Source organism: Actinia tenebrosa, unplaced genomic scaffold (assembly GCF_029948245.1).
Source record: "Actinia tenebrosa isolate PJP-AT-01 unplaced genomic scaffold, QUT_ActTen_1.0 PGA_scaffold8__29_contigs__length_14323225, whole genome shotgun sequence".
Classification (NCBI taxonomy): Eukaryota; Metazoa; Cnidaria; class Anthozoa; order Actiniaria; family Actiniidae; genus Actinia; species Actinia tenebrosa.
Window position 1 is genome coordinate 12,833,821 of NW_028292585.1, and position 17,981 is coordinate 12,851,801.

General features: G+C 40.4%; 2 protein-coding genes across 3 annotated transcripts in view; one reads left to right on the plus strand and one right to left on the minus strand.

Moving 5' to 3' along the window:
* The window catches only part of LOC148905222 (uncharacterized), a 36,335-nt gene extending 26,425 nt beyond the window's left edge, over positions 1–9,910 (minus strand). For both annotated transcript variants that reach the window (XM_089040886.1, XM_089040885.1), the window contains exons 1-3: positions 9,813–9,910; positions 8,607–8,930; positions 7,796–7,909 (exon numbers count right to left, since the gene is read on the minus strand). In XM_089040886.1, the coding sequence (XP_088897012.1) occupies positions 7,796–7,909; positions 8,607–8,930; positions 9,813–9,885 (511 nt within the window). In that variant the 5' untranslated portion in view covers positions 9,886–9,910. The remainder of the gene's footprint in view (positions 1–7,795; positions 7,910–8,606; positions 8,931–9,812) is intronic.
* Positions 9,911–14,065: 4,155 nt separating this feature from the next.
* LOC116299328 (dual adapter for phosphotyrosine and 3-phosphotyrosine and 3-phosphoinositide) lies at positions 14,066–17,696 on the plus strand. The gene is made up of 6 exons (XM_031707967.2): positions 14,066–14,231; positions 14,403–14,504; positions 15,068–15,205; positions 15,422–15,487; positions 16,107–16,308; positions 16,873–17,696. The coding sequence occupies exons 1-6, from the start codon at positions 14,211–14,213 to the stop codon at positions 16,956–16,958; spliced, it is 615 nt and encodes a 204-aa protein (XP_031563827.1). The 5' UTR covers positions 14,066–14,210; the 3' UTR covers positions 16,959–17,696.
* Positions 17,697–17,981: the final 285 nt, after the last annotated feature.

The window sequence follows — 17,981 nt, forward strand, 5'->3', positions numbered from 1 at the left end:
TACCTCCGCTAAATTGAGCAGTCTTGTCAAAATAAAAAAGAAGAGAAACGATTTCATCTGATAATAATAATAATAAGAGTGTGAGACACAAAACTAGTACGGCATTTCGTGACTAAGTCTTTATGTAAATATTAGAGTGTGTGACGAAATGTTCATGTAACCAGATAGTAGTTTTGTAACCAGAGATATATATAGGGATATATTCTTACACACATGTACTGAGCATAGATCTCAAAGAAAGAAGCAGTAAATATAAGTTCCAGCAAAAACGTGTCAGCTATTGGTTCGAACGGAAAGTACCGTGTGTAACATTTTGGCGACCCTGCCAGGACCGCTAATCGAGGAATTTCTCGTAAAAAGGCGGTTCTCGAGACCTGGAAGACGATTGACCTCGTGGTCGAAGAAGTTGATGTTGTGTTGGACGCACATGGATACGAAATTAGCGTTCCTTTGAATGCTTTCATCGCAAATAAGTCAAGCATTCCCTTCGTATGGTACTGAAGAATTGATGTACGTGGCCTAAGAGGAATTAATGTCCGTTTGGACGCCAGAAAACTTTAGAGAACGTGGTTTTGCAAGATTTGGGGGTGTGGTGTAATAACAGACCAAGCCGGCTACGATGGATTTTGATTTAGAGGCTCAGCAGTTGAGATTGGAGCAAGAAATTTTAAATTTGTCGCTAGAACGCTTGCAGGAGTTAGCAGAGCACCTCAAGGTGCCTTGTGAAGATGAAGGAAAACTAAAGTTATCGAGGAAAATACGGAGGACAGTCGAAGAAGTAATAGAGAGCTCAGAGGACAAACAGTTAGTCATTGAAGACATCGGCAAATTCACCAAGGAGAGCAACACAGCGCAGAAGGATGCTGAATACGACAAAGCGAAGAAAGAACTAGAGAAGATGCAAGAGAACTTCAAGAAGATGATGGAGGATTACCAGAAGCAAATCAACGAAGCAAACGAAAAGTTGGTATCTCTACAACCAGGTAACAAATCATCAAAACAGGAAGCAATCGAACCGGTATGTACTCTTAGTGACGTAGGCGTCGTAGATGTACGAAATGCACTCAGGCGCGATTTTCGTATCATTGGTATGATTGGAGGAGATACGCACAAAGACCGCTTGTCTCTCGTAAGTCTCTTGAGGCAAATCGAGGTTGGTCTTAAGAACAAATACAGCGAGACAGAAGTAATCGAAGGCGTGATCAGAGCGATTAGTCCATCACTTAAATTAAGATCTTATTTAGAAATGATGCCAGCACTAACGATAGGAAAACTTGAGCAGATTCTAAAAGCACATTATAAACAGAAATCTAGTACAGAGCTTTACCAAGAATTGACAACGGCATGTCAGGCTGCGAAGGAGTCTCCGCAAGATTTTCTAATTAGAGTCATGGATTTGCGCCAACAAGTTCTCTTTGCATCGCAAACGAACGAAGGAACTGTTAAGTATGACTCTGCGTTAGTAAATGGTTTATTTCGCCACGTGATCGAGACCGGCCTGCAGTCGGAATCCATACGCACAAAGCTTCGGCCACATCTGTTAAACGCTGACGCTAGTGACGAAGAGCTAATGGAGAAATTAAATGCTGCGGCGTCGGAAGAGTCTGAGCGCATGAATAAGCTGAGTCCTGGGTCACGCAAAGCGCTCGTTAATCAAATTCACGCTCCTGTCGAACAAAACGATAGAAAAATACCAGCGCCAAAGAACCATGGCAGTGGGAAAGCACAGAGTGAAGATAGCTACATGGCAACGCTCAAGGCTCTTCAGGCTGAAGTGGCTGCAATTCGATCGGATTTAAATAAACCGCGCGAAAGAAGGAAGGAAGAGAGGAATGTTCGCCGTTGCACTAAATGTGAAGAAAACAACGCTGAAAGTTGTAGTCATTGTTTTAAATGTGGATCGGGTGAACACTTCGCGCGGGGTTGCAAAACAAAGTCGGGAAACTCCCGACGGCTACGCCCGGGGGACAGGGAGTAGTCCGGGAAAACAAAGAGTCCCATGTGTGCGTGTCGTGCGGAGTACAAGGGGAACAAGAAACAGTCATACTTTGTTCGGGATGCGAAAGTGTTAATTACTGTTCAAGTGCGTGTAAGTTTGCACATTGGAATGAGCACAAAACACTTTGCAATGCAATAGGCTATCTTACCCAGCAAGAGAATGAAGAGATGAGAGAACAAGGATTTTACCGCACACACCTCACGCCAGGACAACTCACCAAAGTTGTTAATTTGGTGGGGAAGAAATGCATGATAACTTGTTTGTTAAATGGTCGCAAAACTGATGCATTATGGGATACTGGGGCTCAGGTTTCTATCCTCCCCAAAGACTGGATTGACAAACAAATGGATGGGACTACCGTGCGTAAAATAGGGGAACTTTTAGATGGGCAAAATCTAAACCTGACAGCGGCCAACGGTACCCCTTTCCCATTTGAGGGTTGGGTCGAAATAGACTTTGAGCTTTTGTCAGGAGGAGAGGGAGCTAAAGTCAAAGTTCCTTTCTTGGTTTCACGAGACCAATTAGACACACCTATTATTGGGTACAATGTTATCGCAGAACTTGTTAAACGTGAAGGGGAAACAAAGGACGGAATAGTAGACAGTATGGCGGCGACAATGACTCATCTGAAAAGAAGCGACGTAGAAGGGCTAGTGAGTACGCTGCGCGCGGTTGATCCATACTGCGAACTTGCCGAAATTAAAACTTGCAAGCGAGATATTGTAATACCCAAAAAGCAAGCAACAATTATAAAGTGCTCAGGAAAGGTTGGTCCGACTGAGGGTAAGATTCCAGTTTTGTTTGAACCAGACCCCCAAGCCTCGTGGCCGAGTGAAATAAATGTACCAGAATCTGTAGTGACTATCTCGGGAGGCTCATCCAGTCGCGTGAAAATCAGTGTCGAGAACCACTCTGACCATGACGTACGTATTAAGGGCCACACTGTACTAGGTAGCCTCTACCAAGTACGGTCGGTGACACCTGTCGAGGTAACACGGAGAGATCTACCATGTCAACAAGCGACACCACCCAGCGAAACGGATTTTAGCGCCGAGGAAATCTCCCACCTACCTAGCGTAGACGGCCTGACAGACGAGCAAAAGAACATCGCTCTGAGCATGCTCAAAGAAGAGGCCCACAGTTTCTCCCAAGACGACAACGACATCGGCTGTGCTGAAGAGCTGCAAATGTCTATCAACCTGTCAGACACCAGACCAGTCCAGAAAACGTACACAGCAATCCCGAGACCTCTGTATCCTGAGGTAAAACAGTACGTGGAGGACCTTCTAAACCGTGGCTGGATACGACACTCGAGATCCTCTTACTCTTCACCAGTAGTGTGCGTTCGTAAGAAGGATGGCAGCCTACGTCTGTGTGTCGACTATCGTCAGCTGAACGAGCGCACAGTTCCAGACCGACACCCACTGCCGCGTGTGCAGACAACTCTAGAGAACCTTGGAGGGAACAGCTGGTTCTCGTTGTTGGACCAAGGAAAAGCCTATCACCAAGAATTCATCCATCCATCTTGTCGAAACCTTACAGCATTCGTGACTCCATGGGGCCTCTATGAATGGGTTAGAATTCCTTTTGGTTTAATGACAGCGCCTGCTGAGTTCCAACGATTCATGGAAGGCTGTCTCCACGACATGCGAGATGACTGTTGCGTCCCCTACATCGATGACGTCATCGTGTACAGTAGGACTTTTGAGGACCATGTCGAGCACATCCGACAGGTTCTACGTCGTTTACGATCCCATGGTATTAAGTTAAAACCTGCTAAGTGTAAGCTGTTTCAAAGAGAAGTCCGTTACCTGGGACAAATCGTATCCGCAGAAGGATATAAACCCGACCCATCGAACGTTGCCGCAGTACTAGTACTGAAAAACTCGCAACCCAAAACAGTCGGGGATGTAAGAAAACTTCTCGGGCTGGTCGGATATTATCGGCGATATATTCAGGACTTCTCAAGGATTGCGTGTCCTCTGTTTGAACTCCTACAAGGACGAAACGAAACTAGCACACCAGAACAGTGCAAGAAAACGTTCCGCCGTGGAAAACGGAGTCAGCCTGCCGTTTCGTCCTCGCAACCAGTAACCTGGGCAGCCAAGCATCAGGAAGCCTTAGAGAAGCTGCTGAATTGTTTGGCTACACCACCCATACTTGGTTATCCAGACTACAACACGTCGTTTGTACTGCACACAGATGCATCAAAGGAGGGATTAGGAGCCGTGCTCTATCAAAGGCAGAACGGTATTATGCGAGTGATAGGGTATGGTTCGCGGGCACTCACGAAGGCTGAGAAGAATTACAACTTACATTCAGGCAAACTAGAATTCCTAGCATTAAAATGGGCTATTTGTAACCATTTCCGCGAATATCTCTATTACGCACCGCAGTTTACCGTCTACACAGACAACAATCCCCTTACGTATGTACTGTCGACAGCTAAATTGAACGCGACCGGCCAACGTTGGGTAGCAGAACTTGCTGATTTCAGGTTTTCAATCAAGTATCGCCCAGGTAGCGTAAATGGTGACGCCGATGCTCTCTCGAGAATGCCTCTTGACATCAACACCTACATGGAATCCTGCACAACCACGACAACGAGAGAAGACGTCTCAGCGGCCTTCAATGGACTCCATGCTCAAGAGAAAGGTGAAGCCGTCTGGATAGCAGCAGTGGGTGGTACTCTAATAACTCCAGATGAAGAAATGTTGAGTGGAGTGACAATTAACGGCCTCCCAACAGATACCATTTTGGAAGCTCAACGACAAGACCCAGCAATAGGACGCGTACTAGCCATGAAGACTGAAGGACGCTGCCCCACAGTCAGAGAGATGAGGAGGGAGCAACCACAGACAAAATCTCTGGTTCGACACTGGAATAAACTACATATAGACGACTGTGGACTACTACGCCGACATATTGGAGAGTATAAACAGCTTGTACTTCCTCCACAATACCACAACTTAGTGTTCAAGGAACTCCACAAGGATATGGGACATTTAGGGGCAGAGAGGGTTGTACACCTCGCACGTGAACGAGTCTTCTGGCCAAACATGGAGAGAGACATCACTCATTTTGTATCTCACGTATGCGAATGTATCAAGCAACGCAAACCGAATCGAGAGACTCGTGCTCCTCTGCAACCCATCAGCACATCCGCGCCTTTTGAACTAATCTCTGTGGACTACCTTCATCTAGAGCGCAGCGTGGGTGGTTATGAGTACATACTGGTAGTAGTCGATCACTTCACTCGCTTTGCGCAGGCATATGCAACTAGAAACAAATCAGCAGCAACTGCAGCTGAACGACTGTACAACGACTTCTTTCTCCGATTCGGATTTCCTGGTGCAATCGTACACGATCAAGGAAAGGAATTTGAGAACAAACTCTTTCAACAACTCCAGCGTCTATCAGGAACATCTCGAGTGCGGACGACTCCATATCACCCACAGTGCAATGGGAAAGCAGAGCGCTTCAATCGGACACTGCTGTCGATGTTAAGAACTTTGCCTGAAACCGCGAAAAGTAGATGGAAAGACTCGCTAAATAAAGTAGTGCACGCGTACAATTGTACTAAAAGCAGCTCAACTGGTTACTCGCCATTTTATTTGATGTTTGGCCGGACTCCAAGACTACCGATCGACATAATTCTCGGAACATCAAACAGAAAGGGAACATCCAGCTACACCGAGTTCGCTAAGAAATGGCACACAGCAATGCAGGAAGCATACCTGAAGGCAGCGAAAAATGCTGATATCTCTACCTCTAGAGGAAAGAAGAACTATGACCAGAAGGTTCACTACACACAGTTGCAGCCAGGTGACCGCGTTTTGGTCAGGAACCTCTCTGAACGTGGAGGGCCAGGAAAGCTTAGATCACATTGGGAGGACAAGGTTCATGTGGTAGTACAAAAGAGAGAGGGAATCCCGGTATACGTTGTGAGACCGGAAGGACGCCCAATCGACGGTAAAAGAAGAATACTCCACAGGAATCTACTCCTACCATGTGACTCACTTCCACTGGGCCACACCCAGCTACAAATGGAACAAAGGCAAGCAAACCAGAATCAAGATAGACCGGCCTTGACACAACCTCAGTTTCTAACTAATGACAGTCCATCTGATGACGAGTCAGAAGAACAGTTTAGAGGGTTTTTACCAAACGAACTGAATCCAGCAACTAATGAACGTGAACATAATGAGTCAGCGGAAACAGACCCCCCGCAAGAAGACCAGGTATCCCAGCAAGACAATCTACCTCAGGAAGACTACGCAAGCCATGACCAAGCTCAGAACCTTGAGGACGCTCAACCTCAGCTCATCACTGTAGGCGAACCTGACACAGAATTAGAAGCAGTTCCTCCTACAGAACCGGAAGGCAGACCAGTCCGCGAGAGACGCCCTCCACAGACGCTAACCTACAACACTCTTGGGACACCAATGACTAACTGGTACCATGCAAATGGTATCGCAGCTTACCCTTATTACGGAGGGACGTATCACTACCCCGCTCCTGCACACGGAGGGACCTTCATCAACCCACCAGTCTTGTCTAGACAAGGACAAGTTCAACAACCTTACAACCAACCTGTATACCCATGGACAGTGTATCGCCAACAGTTTAATGGCTACAACACTTACAACCCGCAGTACTAACAGATATATTTTTAGCATATTATTCTTATAGTTTATCAAAAAAAAATAAAAAAAACTGGAACGGGACTGTGTCAAATACACAATGATTAGTCAGGGACTACACACGTCCTACTACACGAAACATTAGAGAGACGACGTGCCCAGCGCCGGCGGACAAGAGAAGTCATATGGACTATAGAAAACGAGACAGCAATGAACTGATTGGGCCTGATCAACCCAATTCACTTGAACTCTATAATCTGTAGATAGTCTTTGAATAGTGTACACGTCTGATTTATGTTTAGTGTTTTGTCATGTCCAGGAGGACATCATTTTAAGTGGGGGAGTATGTGAGACACAAAACTAGTACGGCATTTCGTGACTAAGTCTTTATGTAAATATTAGAGTGTGTGACGAAATGTTCATGTAACCAGATAGTAGTTTTGTAACCAGAGATATATATAGGGATATATTCTTACACACATGTACTGAGCATAGATCTCAAAGAAAGAAGCAGTAAATATAAGTTCCAGCAAAAACGTGTCAGCTATTGGTTCGAACGGAAAGTACCGTGTGTAACAAGAGCATAATAATAATAATAGTAATAATAATAATAATAGTAATAAGAATAATAATGATATCAATTATCAATTATCAATAATTATCAATTCTATCAATAAAGTTTACCATAATAATAATAAGTATTATTAATAATAATAATAAATTATTATTATTATTATTATGATAATCGATCTTTATTCAGGAATGCCTATTTCACATAAGTGTTTTATAGTAGGCCCTGCAGAACTTAAATAAATCAAATAATCAAAAGATCAGAAAAACACAATAATATATTGCATAAAATTCCTCCATCTCCCTTCCATCTCGGCATTAGTAGGGAGACAGAGTTTCAGCCCAAAATAAGTTGTCTATTAGCAATTATATTTTTTTTCATCTTTGCAGACGGGGGGAGGGTAAATGTAACTGAGAGGGTCTTCAAATAACTGTCGTCATAGGAGAGCTTAAATTCGAAAGGGGTCCCAACCACAAAAAGGGGCATAGATAATGAACGGTGCCTAAAAGCAATATATCAATCCAACCAAAAAAAAACGTTCAACTTTTAAGAGTATAAACTACAGTGAGGATGTGTACTCACTTTTTTCACATCGAGCCCCGTAAAATGGCGGACGACACTGACAGTAGGTCGAGTTTTGGACACGCTTGCATTCACCGTAATTCAAACAGGGGTTTTCCGCAGAACACGCTGAAACTAAATTCAACATGAGACAGGTAATCAGGTAAAAATATCGGTCAGTCAACCGGAAGGTCGGTCAGTCAGTCACTTATCCTGTAGTCAGTAGTCAGACCACAGTCAGACGGGCAGTGTGTTTATTGATTGGTCGGTCGATTGTTCATCGGTCGGTCGTCCAATCAGTCAGTAGGCAAGTCAGTCAATCCATCCTTCGTTTAATTAAGTTAGGCCCCGTCCACACTATGCCGAATAAATTTGAATCCGCAACTTTCACACCGAAACCGAAAAAACGTTTTCCGTCCACACATGAAAACGGATAAAATGTTTCGTGTCCACACTAGTCCGATCAGAGGCGGCAAAAACGCTACATTGCACATCAGAGCATGTGCATCGAAGCTGAAATTGAGCCTGCGGCGAATTTTTAGCTTCCCGCTATGTTCCCATGACAATCACGACGTCATCGTATTCGAAAAATTTCGGATACGAAATATTCTCCGTCCACACTAATACGGCTAGCGGGACTTTTTCAAATTGTTCCACTCTGGAGACCGTATTCGAAAAAATTCGCTTTCGGTGAAGAATTGTTTAGATTCGCCAGGACTAGTGTGGACGGTAGGCCTAACCGAATGAATAAAAATTCGGATTCAAATTTATCCGGCATAGTGTGGACGGGGCAATAGAAAGTCGATTAATTCACATCAAAATCGATACTTACAAGTTTCACCAGTGTTGCAATAGTTAGTATCATTGCAGCATCTTCTAAAGCAGCCAAGAGTTTTGTTTGGAAAAGGATTAACATTCCCGCTGCAAAAAGATTCACAGTAATCCTTCATCTTACACCCTTGGAAAATATACGTTAACGGCAATCCTTCCGGTACGGTTGGAGTATCCCTGGTCAGGTTGGTAGTAGCGTTGATGTAGAAGTACGCGCAGACAGCGTTCTTGTCAGAACAATCAGTGTCTACTTCGTTCTTAAGCTGTTGATAGAACGGCGATACAAGACGTGTATCCATGTAGCACTCAATGGAGTGTGCAACACCTATTTATAGAAATAAAAAATTCAGAACTGTTGTGTTCGTTGTTTTCTGAATAAAAGGTATCAAAATATATTCAAAAATATTATTTTCTGTTTTTCTCTCTTTTGATCCGAATTAAATTATGTTTTGAGAATGATTGAAATACGTGCACTAACGCCACATAAACAAATGTGAATGACAATGTATGACTCTATTAGAAATTTAGTACTAAACAAAATACAAACGATGTGAATACAAACTATGTTCGTTATAATTAAGGAGATATAAAATTTGACATCCATAAAACTAATATTTTATTAAAAATGTAAAAAATATAAAGATGTAAATGAAGCAGACTCTACTACATAAGCCCTTAAAAGAGCTCACTCAACGTTTGCCTGAGAAAATTACTGAAAGATGCATTCGGCAAGTGTGACGCTGTTTTTATATCGTAGCCGAGAAATGAACTGAAATGCCTTCATAAGATTGGAACAGGTGATGATAAAAAAAATTCCGGCAGTTCCCGACTACAATCTCGAATCCGAATTTTTTTGCCAATTGTTCGATCGCGAAATTTTGTTGGTTTTTACTGGTTCTATAAATTATGTTTATGATACAAAAAGATCAAAAGGTTGTAGAATTGCAACAGGAAAACAACTGATCAAGACAAGTAACTTAACATGAATAATTATCATCCACTTAGGTCGCTCGCTTTAGTTTTTTGGCGCTCACGTAGCGACGTTTGATGGGCTCTAGCTTCAGTACCAGAGTTTCCTTGCTAGATTTTTCTATACTCTTGCCTTAGTATTGAATCAACTTTTTATAAAAAGAACTTTGGTGGAAATCGGTATTGTATATATCTTGAATATCATATTAGGATAAATGAGATCGAGAATTATGCTTACCAGTTTGTTGTGCTAAGACCAGCAAGATAGCTGCAAATTTTAGTGTTAACTTCAACTTCTTTAGAGCAGCCATTTTAGCGACTTCTTCGCACTTCCAATCAGAGAAGATTGAATGCGGAATTCATATCGTGACGAAAGCCTATTTATGAATTTTAGCATATTTTTCTTACAAAAAATTCATTATTTTACGGATGTTTAGCATATTTTTCTCACAAACAACTCATTACGACATGCTTGAATGTTTTTCTCAGTTGGGTTTCTTTTTTTAAACCTTCATCTTTAGCTAGTGGAAAGATACAATTTACAATTTAGGTTCAAAACTCTAATTGTAAGAGAAAAGTTGTGTGATTTTTTGTTTATAATACACTCAATGCAGAACTACTAAAATGTTGAATGTCGAGCTAGTTTTGTTTGACTGCTCATGTGTTGAATAGAAGTTCATGTGACACGTTGTATCATTTTCTTTTAAAACACGCAAAGGGCTAGTTACTATCCAATTCAATGCAATCAATACAAGATCCTTTAAATGGGCAATTAAATTTTATTTGCTTTGTATTGAGGGTTTCCAGATAACTGATCATTATCTGAATAACTGAAACCTGGAATTTTTCACTAGACTGAAATCTTCCTCTCCCTTAATTTTAACAGTAATATAATTCAACTTTGGTAAACGTTAAGTCGGATCCGCGGGAAAAAAACGATTGTGCAGCTATAGAGCTATAATGAGGCTGGAACAACGCAAGCTTTACTGTAGAATGAATCTAACGAAGGACAAAACAGGCTTGCGATACATGCAGAAGGACTCTTAAGCCTTTGTCAATGACGTATTCAGTTCTGGGTCCAGCTGCTCACAAAAATCTCTAAAGAGAACGGGAAATGTTCTTATCATTCCGAATGAAACAATTAGAGCCTGGGACAACGAGTTAACTATTACGAAGAAATTAAAAAGAAAAGAAAAATAATTATAGAACTGCTTTTCGTTCGTAACCGGAATTTGTTTTCCTTATACGATTGACGTCACTCTAAGGCTAGTATATATTATTTCTTCAAAACAAGTTGAGAGGAACCGTTAAAACTATTAAAGTGGAACGCGAAAGGCTGTTGAGTTGGTCTACAAAATTATAAAAGTGTTTTTGACATGATTTTAATACTCTTCCAAAAAATTGTATAATTGAACATTTTGCCTGACAAAAAAAAATTACAAAAAAAACCTTAACACTCCACGACTTAGAGCGCACGTAAGAAATTACATACAGCTTCCTTACAAAAGGGTCGACTAAGTTTGTTTTAACTATGGTTTGACAATTAATTATTCAGTAATTATAAACCGAAGAGAGGGATTGATATAGAGACAGAATGACTTATAATGGCCATATCTTTTGGTTCAATAACTGCGAGGCTCAGGTTCAGTCACGTTTATACGCTGAATAGTTCGTCTTCCACTCTTGTGAGCAGACATCAAGTCTTAGGTCCGGTTCAGACGTCGATCTTTTGCCGCGTCGAATCTAATTATTTACATTTAGTGCATGAGGAGCAGACTCGTACCCAGTCATCATTTGTTTCACGCTTTGCACCGGGAACTCACTAAATCCCTCCCACCAACTACAGCGTGAGATCAATAAGACCAGAGAAGCGACTGGTTACGAGTCTGCATGAGAAGAGCGACATTTGAATAATATTTCAACACAGCTACCATCACGCACAAATATAAATATTGGTATGCATTGAATTTGCAACCGAACCTCTTAGCTCCTCCCATTAGCATTTGTACCTCTAGACTGGTTACGCCCTATAGAGTTTTTACCCTTTGCTCAGTTATTTTAGAAATCTTTTTTATACATTTACGATATACTGATTAGAGATTGACACCTGTCGTAGAATCATTATAAATACAGCTCATGTAATCAGTTAAGCAGAGTAGAGTAGAATAAAGATCCCGAAGCTTCTACCGAGAGCGGTTGTCCCATAACAAATACTAGCAATCCTGCGAGTAGAGAGTTCAAGTTGAGATCTGCACTCGAAAATCTCCTCAATCAGCTCAATCCAAACAAAAATTAAGAACTGAAAAAATGGTGAAGTGGATATTTTGTGTGAAAACAAATAGCTTAATACTGTGCGTTTCTTCGCCTGATGAGCCAATTTTAACTGTAAAATAATTGGGTCATGTCAGACAAAACGATATACTTATACAACTCTACACGGGGAGCTTGAACTTCTCCTTCTCACACTGAGGTAGATTCCACTCTTGGCGGCTGAGCTTAGGTGGTGGGGAAATTTCACCTCGTGGGTTGACACTTGTCAGTCCTTTTGGATGGCGGTGGGTGTTCTCGCAGGAATCTGTGTGCTGCGTCGTGCAGCTGGAATGGGTCAGCCATGTTTCAGTTGGTCCGTTTCCACCAACAAAGTACTGCAAAGTAATCCAAAGATCCCAGAATATATACTAACCAGTCTACCAGTGAAAACGGCTAATAAATACTCACTTCAAAGCACACTGCTTTCTTGCTTTTTTTACACGTATGAGGTTTAGCTGTTGGGAAGCACGGGTGGCGTGCGCTGCTAATGCACCGGCTCTCGCCAATGCGACCCCAGTTCGAGCCCGTATGCTCGATTTCGTATACGTGAGCGAGATGTTTGTTGGTTCTCTCCTGTGCTTCGAGGGTTTTTCTCCGGGGTTCTCCGGTTTTCCTCCCTCCGCAAAAATCAATGCCCTACTTCACTATGACGTCACATCAAAACAATCTTCAATAATCTATTGTTTAAACGCAAAGGATCATGGTCGTGGGACGGGGCCAAATCAACGCAAATTCACCGAAAATTGTTCTAAATCCCGTATCATTCCACAAAGAGGAGTAGAATAGCCAGCAAACGCTCAGAATATTTTTTAGTACATATTAACACATATTATATCTGAAAACCAGGCCATTTTAGATTAAAAAATTTCGCTAGGAGCAAATTTAGCTGAATTATCTATTGGATTTGGCGATTCTATCCCCCACATAAACAAGCAGTGGCGTCATAGTGATCATGAATTAGGTCAATTCCAATTCGATCTTGGGCTTCCACCTAGCATGGATCTCAGGGTTCCGTTCATGATTGTCCCACTCTGTGATTAAATTTTTACAAACAAAGGCGATCTAAAAACTCGAAAATTTGGAAAACTCATACTTGTTTTCAACTGTACATCGTAAATAAGGCGTCCTTAGTTATACAATAGAGTCTAAACAGGCAAAGGCTAATGAGTAGGGCCTTTTTTTCAAGGAATCAAAGGGCTGAATAAGGTCCGGAAAAGCGTTTTGGCCGCCATCTTGTGACGTCAGGCATATTACCAAAACTGGTAACGAACCAGATTGTCTTTTTTTTTTTTTTTTTTTTTTTTTTGTCTTTTCTAGAACCTGATTAGATTTTATTGATGTTGCTGATTATATGTATTTTTAATCGTAATTAATATAGTTGTATTTTGTTTTGTACTTTCTAGTGGAGTCATAAATTGTCACATGTACCCATTAGTTTATGTCTAACCAATTGCAAAATGCATGAGTCAAAAGACACTACTCAGATCCTACGACAGCGTGTTACAGGAAGGATAAATCACTCAAAGAGAACTAAACTACCTTCCACACAAAAAAATTACAACCAGCATTTGAAAACAGACAATGTAGAATGATTTGGAATGTGACGGGCAGTCCCCACCATTAGGCATTACAAGCTAGCCGGTAAAACCCCAACAAAAGCAGAACTTGGGCTACCTGTGAGCTAGCCTGCGTGGCGGCTCTATACGTGATGATTACCTTAGTCCAGTCCCGTACCCCTTTCTGTCCGCTCCGACAGGCTAAGTTCCGAATTGTCAAAAAAATTAAAATAACTCGATCTTAAATTGTTCTTAGTGGTTTTTAAATTTTTCTTGGGTAGTTTCAACTGCTGTTTTTAGCCGTTTTTTTCTCCCTTACCTACCTAAAAGTGAGGAAGAAAACACTAAAAAACAGCTAAAAGCTATCCAAAGAGAAGTTAAAAACCACTAACAACAATTTATGATTGGGGTATGTTCATTTTGATTGATTGATTGATTGATTGATTGACTGATTGATTGATTGATTGAATAATGGGTTGATTGATTGATTGATTGATTGATTGATTGATTTTTTCAGCATAAGACAGCACAGATACGACACAGATTCGTTGTTTGGGCTGCCTATGCAGCTTCTAATAAGTGGGTTCCCTGTGTTGTACACTGTCATGTTCAGCGGTCTCTCACACACCATCCGCCATATTGGAACGAAGTGACTTCATGAACAAAAATAAAACAACGAACTACGTTTCTAAAAATAAAAAAACCTTATTATGAGGTAACAAAACCAGCTCCAAGAAAGACCTATACACTCTAATAACTGTGCCGATGCCATGAGTAGTGCAAGACCAACGGTGAGTGAAATTTTAATATCTTTAGAGGAAAGAAAAAGATCAGGCTTAAAAATATTTACATGTTAGCTAAGCTTAACGTTTTATTTGTTAGAAAACTTAACAAACTTTAGTTCATAAAAAAAGCTTACTCAAATACTAATACATCTGGCTTTCTACGTTTTTTCGTTACAGAAAGAAGGTCACCTAAGAAAATACAGAAACATATTTCTTGGTTGGGCAAAACGATATTTTCGATTGGAAAGAAGCTATTTGCATTACTTTGAAGCACCATATGTAAGACTTATGTATTATAGGAATTATTAGATATTCTATAGGTAATAAAAGTCTGATCTCTGTATACATACACAATCCCACATGCTTGAGATTAATATTTTATTTGTGTGCAGAAGTCCCAAAATTTTCTATCAAAAAAGTTTTAAAAATATCACAGAATCCTGAAGCAACCTCTGCTCTGATCAAAGTCTTGGCATTGCAAACTCACAGATTCCAACCCTGGAGCTATCTACCAGTAAATCATACATCACCATAGCATTTAAGCTTAATTAAATAAATAATAAATAATGGGATAAACAGTGGATTCCACAGAGTGTCTTTTCTTCCACTGTATTCCAAATGGAATTTAATTGGAATTTAATTTTTTATCATATATTATTCATATATTATTCATATATACAGGGGCACAGGAACATTTAATACATTTTCACTAAACTCAGCTCCCCCACCTTGCCATACAATGTCACTATTGAGCCCCCCCAATCAAAAAACTGCTCCGCCGTCCCTGATATATTAATATTATATTCAGGATTCGAGGAATTGATGATTGTTTTTTTCCCCAGGCTCCAGAACCTCTAGGTAGCATAACAAGGGGAGATATTGCTGATGTCAATGAATGTAACCAGTTTCAAGGCAAAACCAATGTTTTTGAATTGCACACTAAATCTGGGGTGGTATGGTTTCTGCAAGCAGACTCATCTGTAAGTCAGTGATTCTTATAGAGTGAATGTAACCATGTGACTCAAAATGCATTAAGATATAAAAAACAATGAAACTTCTTTGCATCAATCAATGATGATGGTTCAGAAAAGACCAAAATCCAATTGAAGTTTCGAAAGGGCAGAAAACAAAACAACTGCTATCGCTGAAGTGTTTATTATTTATGGTACTTTTATTATTTATGGTTATTTTTACAGGAAGAAATGTACTCTTGGATGAAAGTGTTAGTACCTACAAAAGATTTACCATCTTCTCAAGATCAGGTTAAAATTCTAGTATAACAAATCTTGTTATCATATAGTCTCCTTAGTCTTATCCCCTTTCCATAGGGAAAATATTGATATTTCCTTAGATTACATGTAGACAATATACCCCCCTTAGGTCCCTCCCCACCCTTTGAAATTTACACTCCCCTCAAGGAGAGATCTGGATATTTTCTTATTTTCTGGTACTACACAACATAACCACCGCAGGCCTTTCCAACCCTTGGAAATTTAAATCTCCTTCCATGGGGTAAATAATATGAATATTTTATTCGGAACTGCATGATATACCCTTCTCAATGCCTCCCCAACCCTTGGAAATTCAAACCCCCCTCCATGGGTCATAGGATTCTTGGTTTTCACCTGACATCATAAAAAAAAAACTAGAATCCAAAGTATTCACCAAGTATATAGTTTTGGCTGCTCTTTTTGCCTGTGGAAACTGTTTTGTTTTATATAAATCCTGGCAAAAGTTTTGATGACATAGGTGAAAACCAAGAATAGCTACAGTATCTTCTGAGACCCTCTTCCACCCCTCAGAATTCAAATCCACCTACATAACATCTTCTTTTTTCCAAATTTTTTTAATCATTTTCTTAATCATGTTAATGTAATGTAGGTTTCACCAAGTGGCTTTGTAGTAGTTTCTGATAATTCACCACAGCCAACCCAAATCCTCCAGTATCCAGGAGGATCACCACAATGGCAAGGACTGCCAGGACCATACAACCCACCACCAATGCAGCCTGGACAAGTGGGACCCCAGTTTGACCCTCGTATGTTTGCCACAGGGGGGCCGTTATATGATCCACGAGTACATGGTCAGTCTTGATTCCTAAATGCATTCAGTATTATAACTATCGAAACAATTCTACTTAAACCATTTTCATAATTATGCGAGCCAGGCCTACATAAGACCAAATTTCAGATTTTTGAGATTTTCTTACTTCAGTGTTAGTAATTGAAAATATTCATGGTCCATAATAAATTTGAAGCAAATGCCACAATATGCTCTTCTACATCTCAGCTCAGAGGATAAGGGATATTACGGTTTTCATTGGTATACACTTATCAAAGACATGTTGCAACTGATGGACAATAGACTGACAATCAAATAGATTGTTCCCATGTATCTTTACTTAGTCTAGTGATTCGTTTGAATATTTCATCATTCTCTTAAACCCTTGGAAAGGTTCCTTTTCCATTCAAATTGTTTACAACCGTTGATTTGTGATTTGAAATCAAAAGGAAGCACATTGAGAAAACCCCATTGAGCCACCTTAATTGACTGCATAATTTTGTTTAGCAAGCCCAGTCTTAAGTTTTAAAATATTTTTAATAGGTTGAGCTCTATATAACTTATATTATTATTTTTTGTTCTGCAGGACAAGTACCCTATACCCCACCACCACCATACACAGAAGAAACTCAACCAGCACAACCATTACCAAGTAAAACAGGGTTAAATTAAATTAAATAAAAACATATTGTCATATAATTTTGTAATTCCTTAGACCCTTTTTGAATTTCAAAATACAGCAGAGTTCTTTGGAAGTGCATATATGCAAGGTCCACTGCTAGTCCAACCTTTTTTTGTCAGTGTTTGATCTTTGCTTTAGTGTAATAATTTGGCCATGCAGGAATTAGTAGCTAGTCTATTATATCTGCAGAGGTGTGCACTAGGGAGTGAAGCACACATACACAAAAGAGGGACTCTACTTTTGTTTTGTCCCTTGCCCCTCAATGCCTGGGGTATGGGAAATAGAGTTGTGGATTAGGATTATACAAATGCATTCCACTGGAATTTTTGCTACAGATTTGGAATATCATTGATCTTTTTACTGTACACCCTAGCCTGCGTGCAGCCAACCTCTCACTGACTCTAACTGAAGAGAGAAAAGTCTGGCTGCACGCTGGCTTTTGTGGGAATTTCTACAAGGGGTATGTTGATAAACTAGAAATATGAGACCTAATCCTACATGGACATAGGAAAGAGCACAAAGCTAGGGTATCTCAATTAATATAAAAATATAACAAATTGTATCAAAATCGTCAGAGAAACACAGCATATGCTACCTGTGCTTTTGCTAACATCTTAGTGAGTGAGCGAGAGACTGACATTTTTGCAAATTCAGGCCCCTTGAAATAACTCATTTCTACATTTTGGATATCCACAAGTTATGAAAGGAATAAAGCTTTTGCACCATCACATGACAGCATCCATACTATTAGATGGCAAGAACATACTGTCACTTTTGTGAGAAAGAATTCAATTCCCAAGATGAGGATCTGGGGGATAAAACAATAGGTTTCAATTTTCAGGAGATCTGAATTCTTTTGTTTTGTCCTCCAGATCAAGCTGATTTGACGTCTATAAGGGGTATATAAAGCATTTTCACTCACGTGACAAGGCAGCCATATTGGTGTACCAAACAATAGAAACTTTCTGTACAGTTTTTGCATAAAAATAGAGTTCCATTCCCTAAGGATAGAA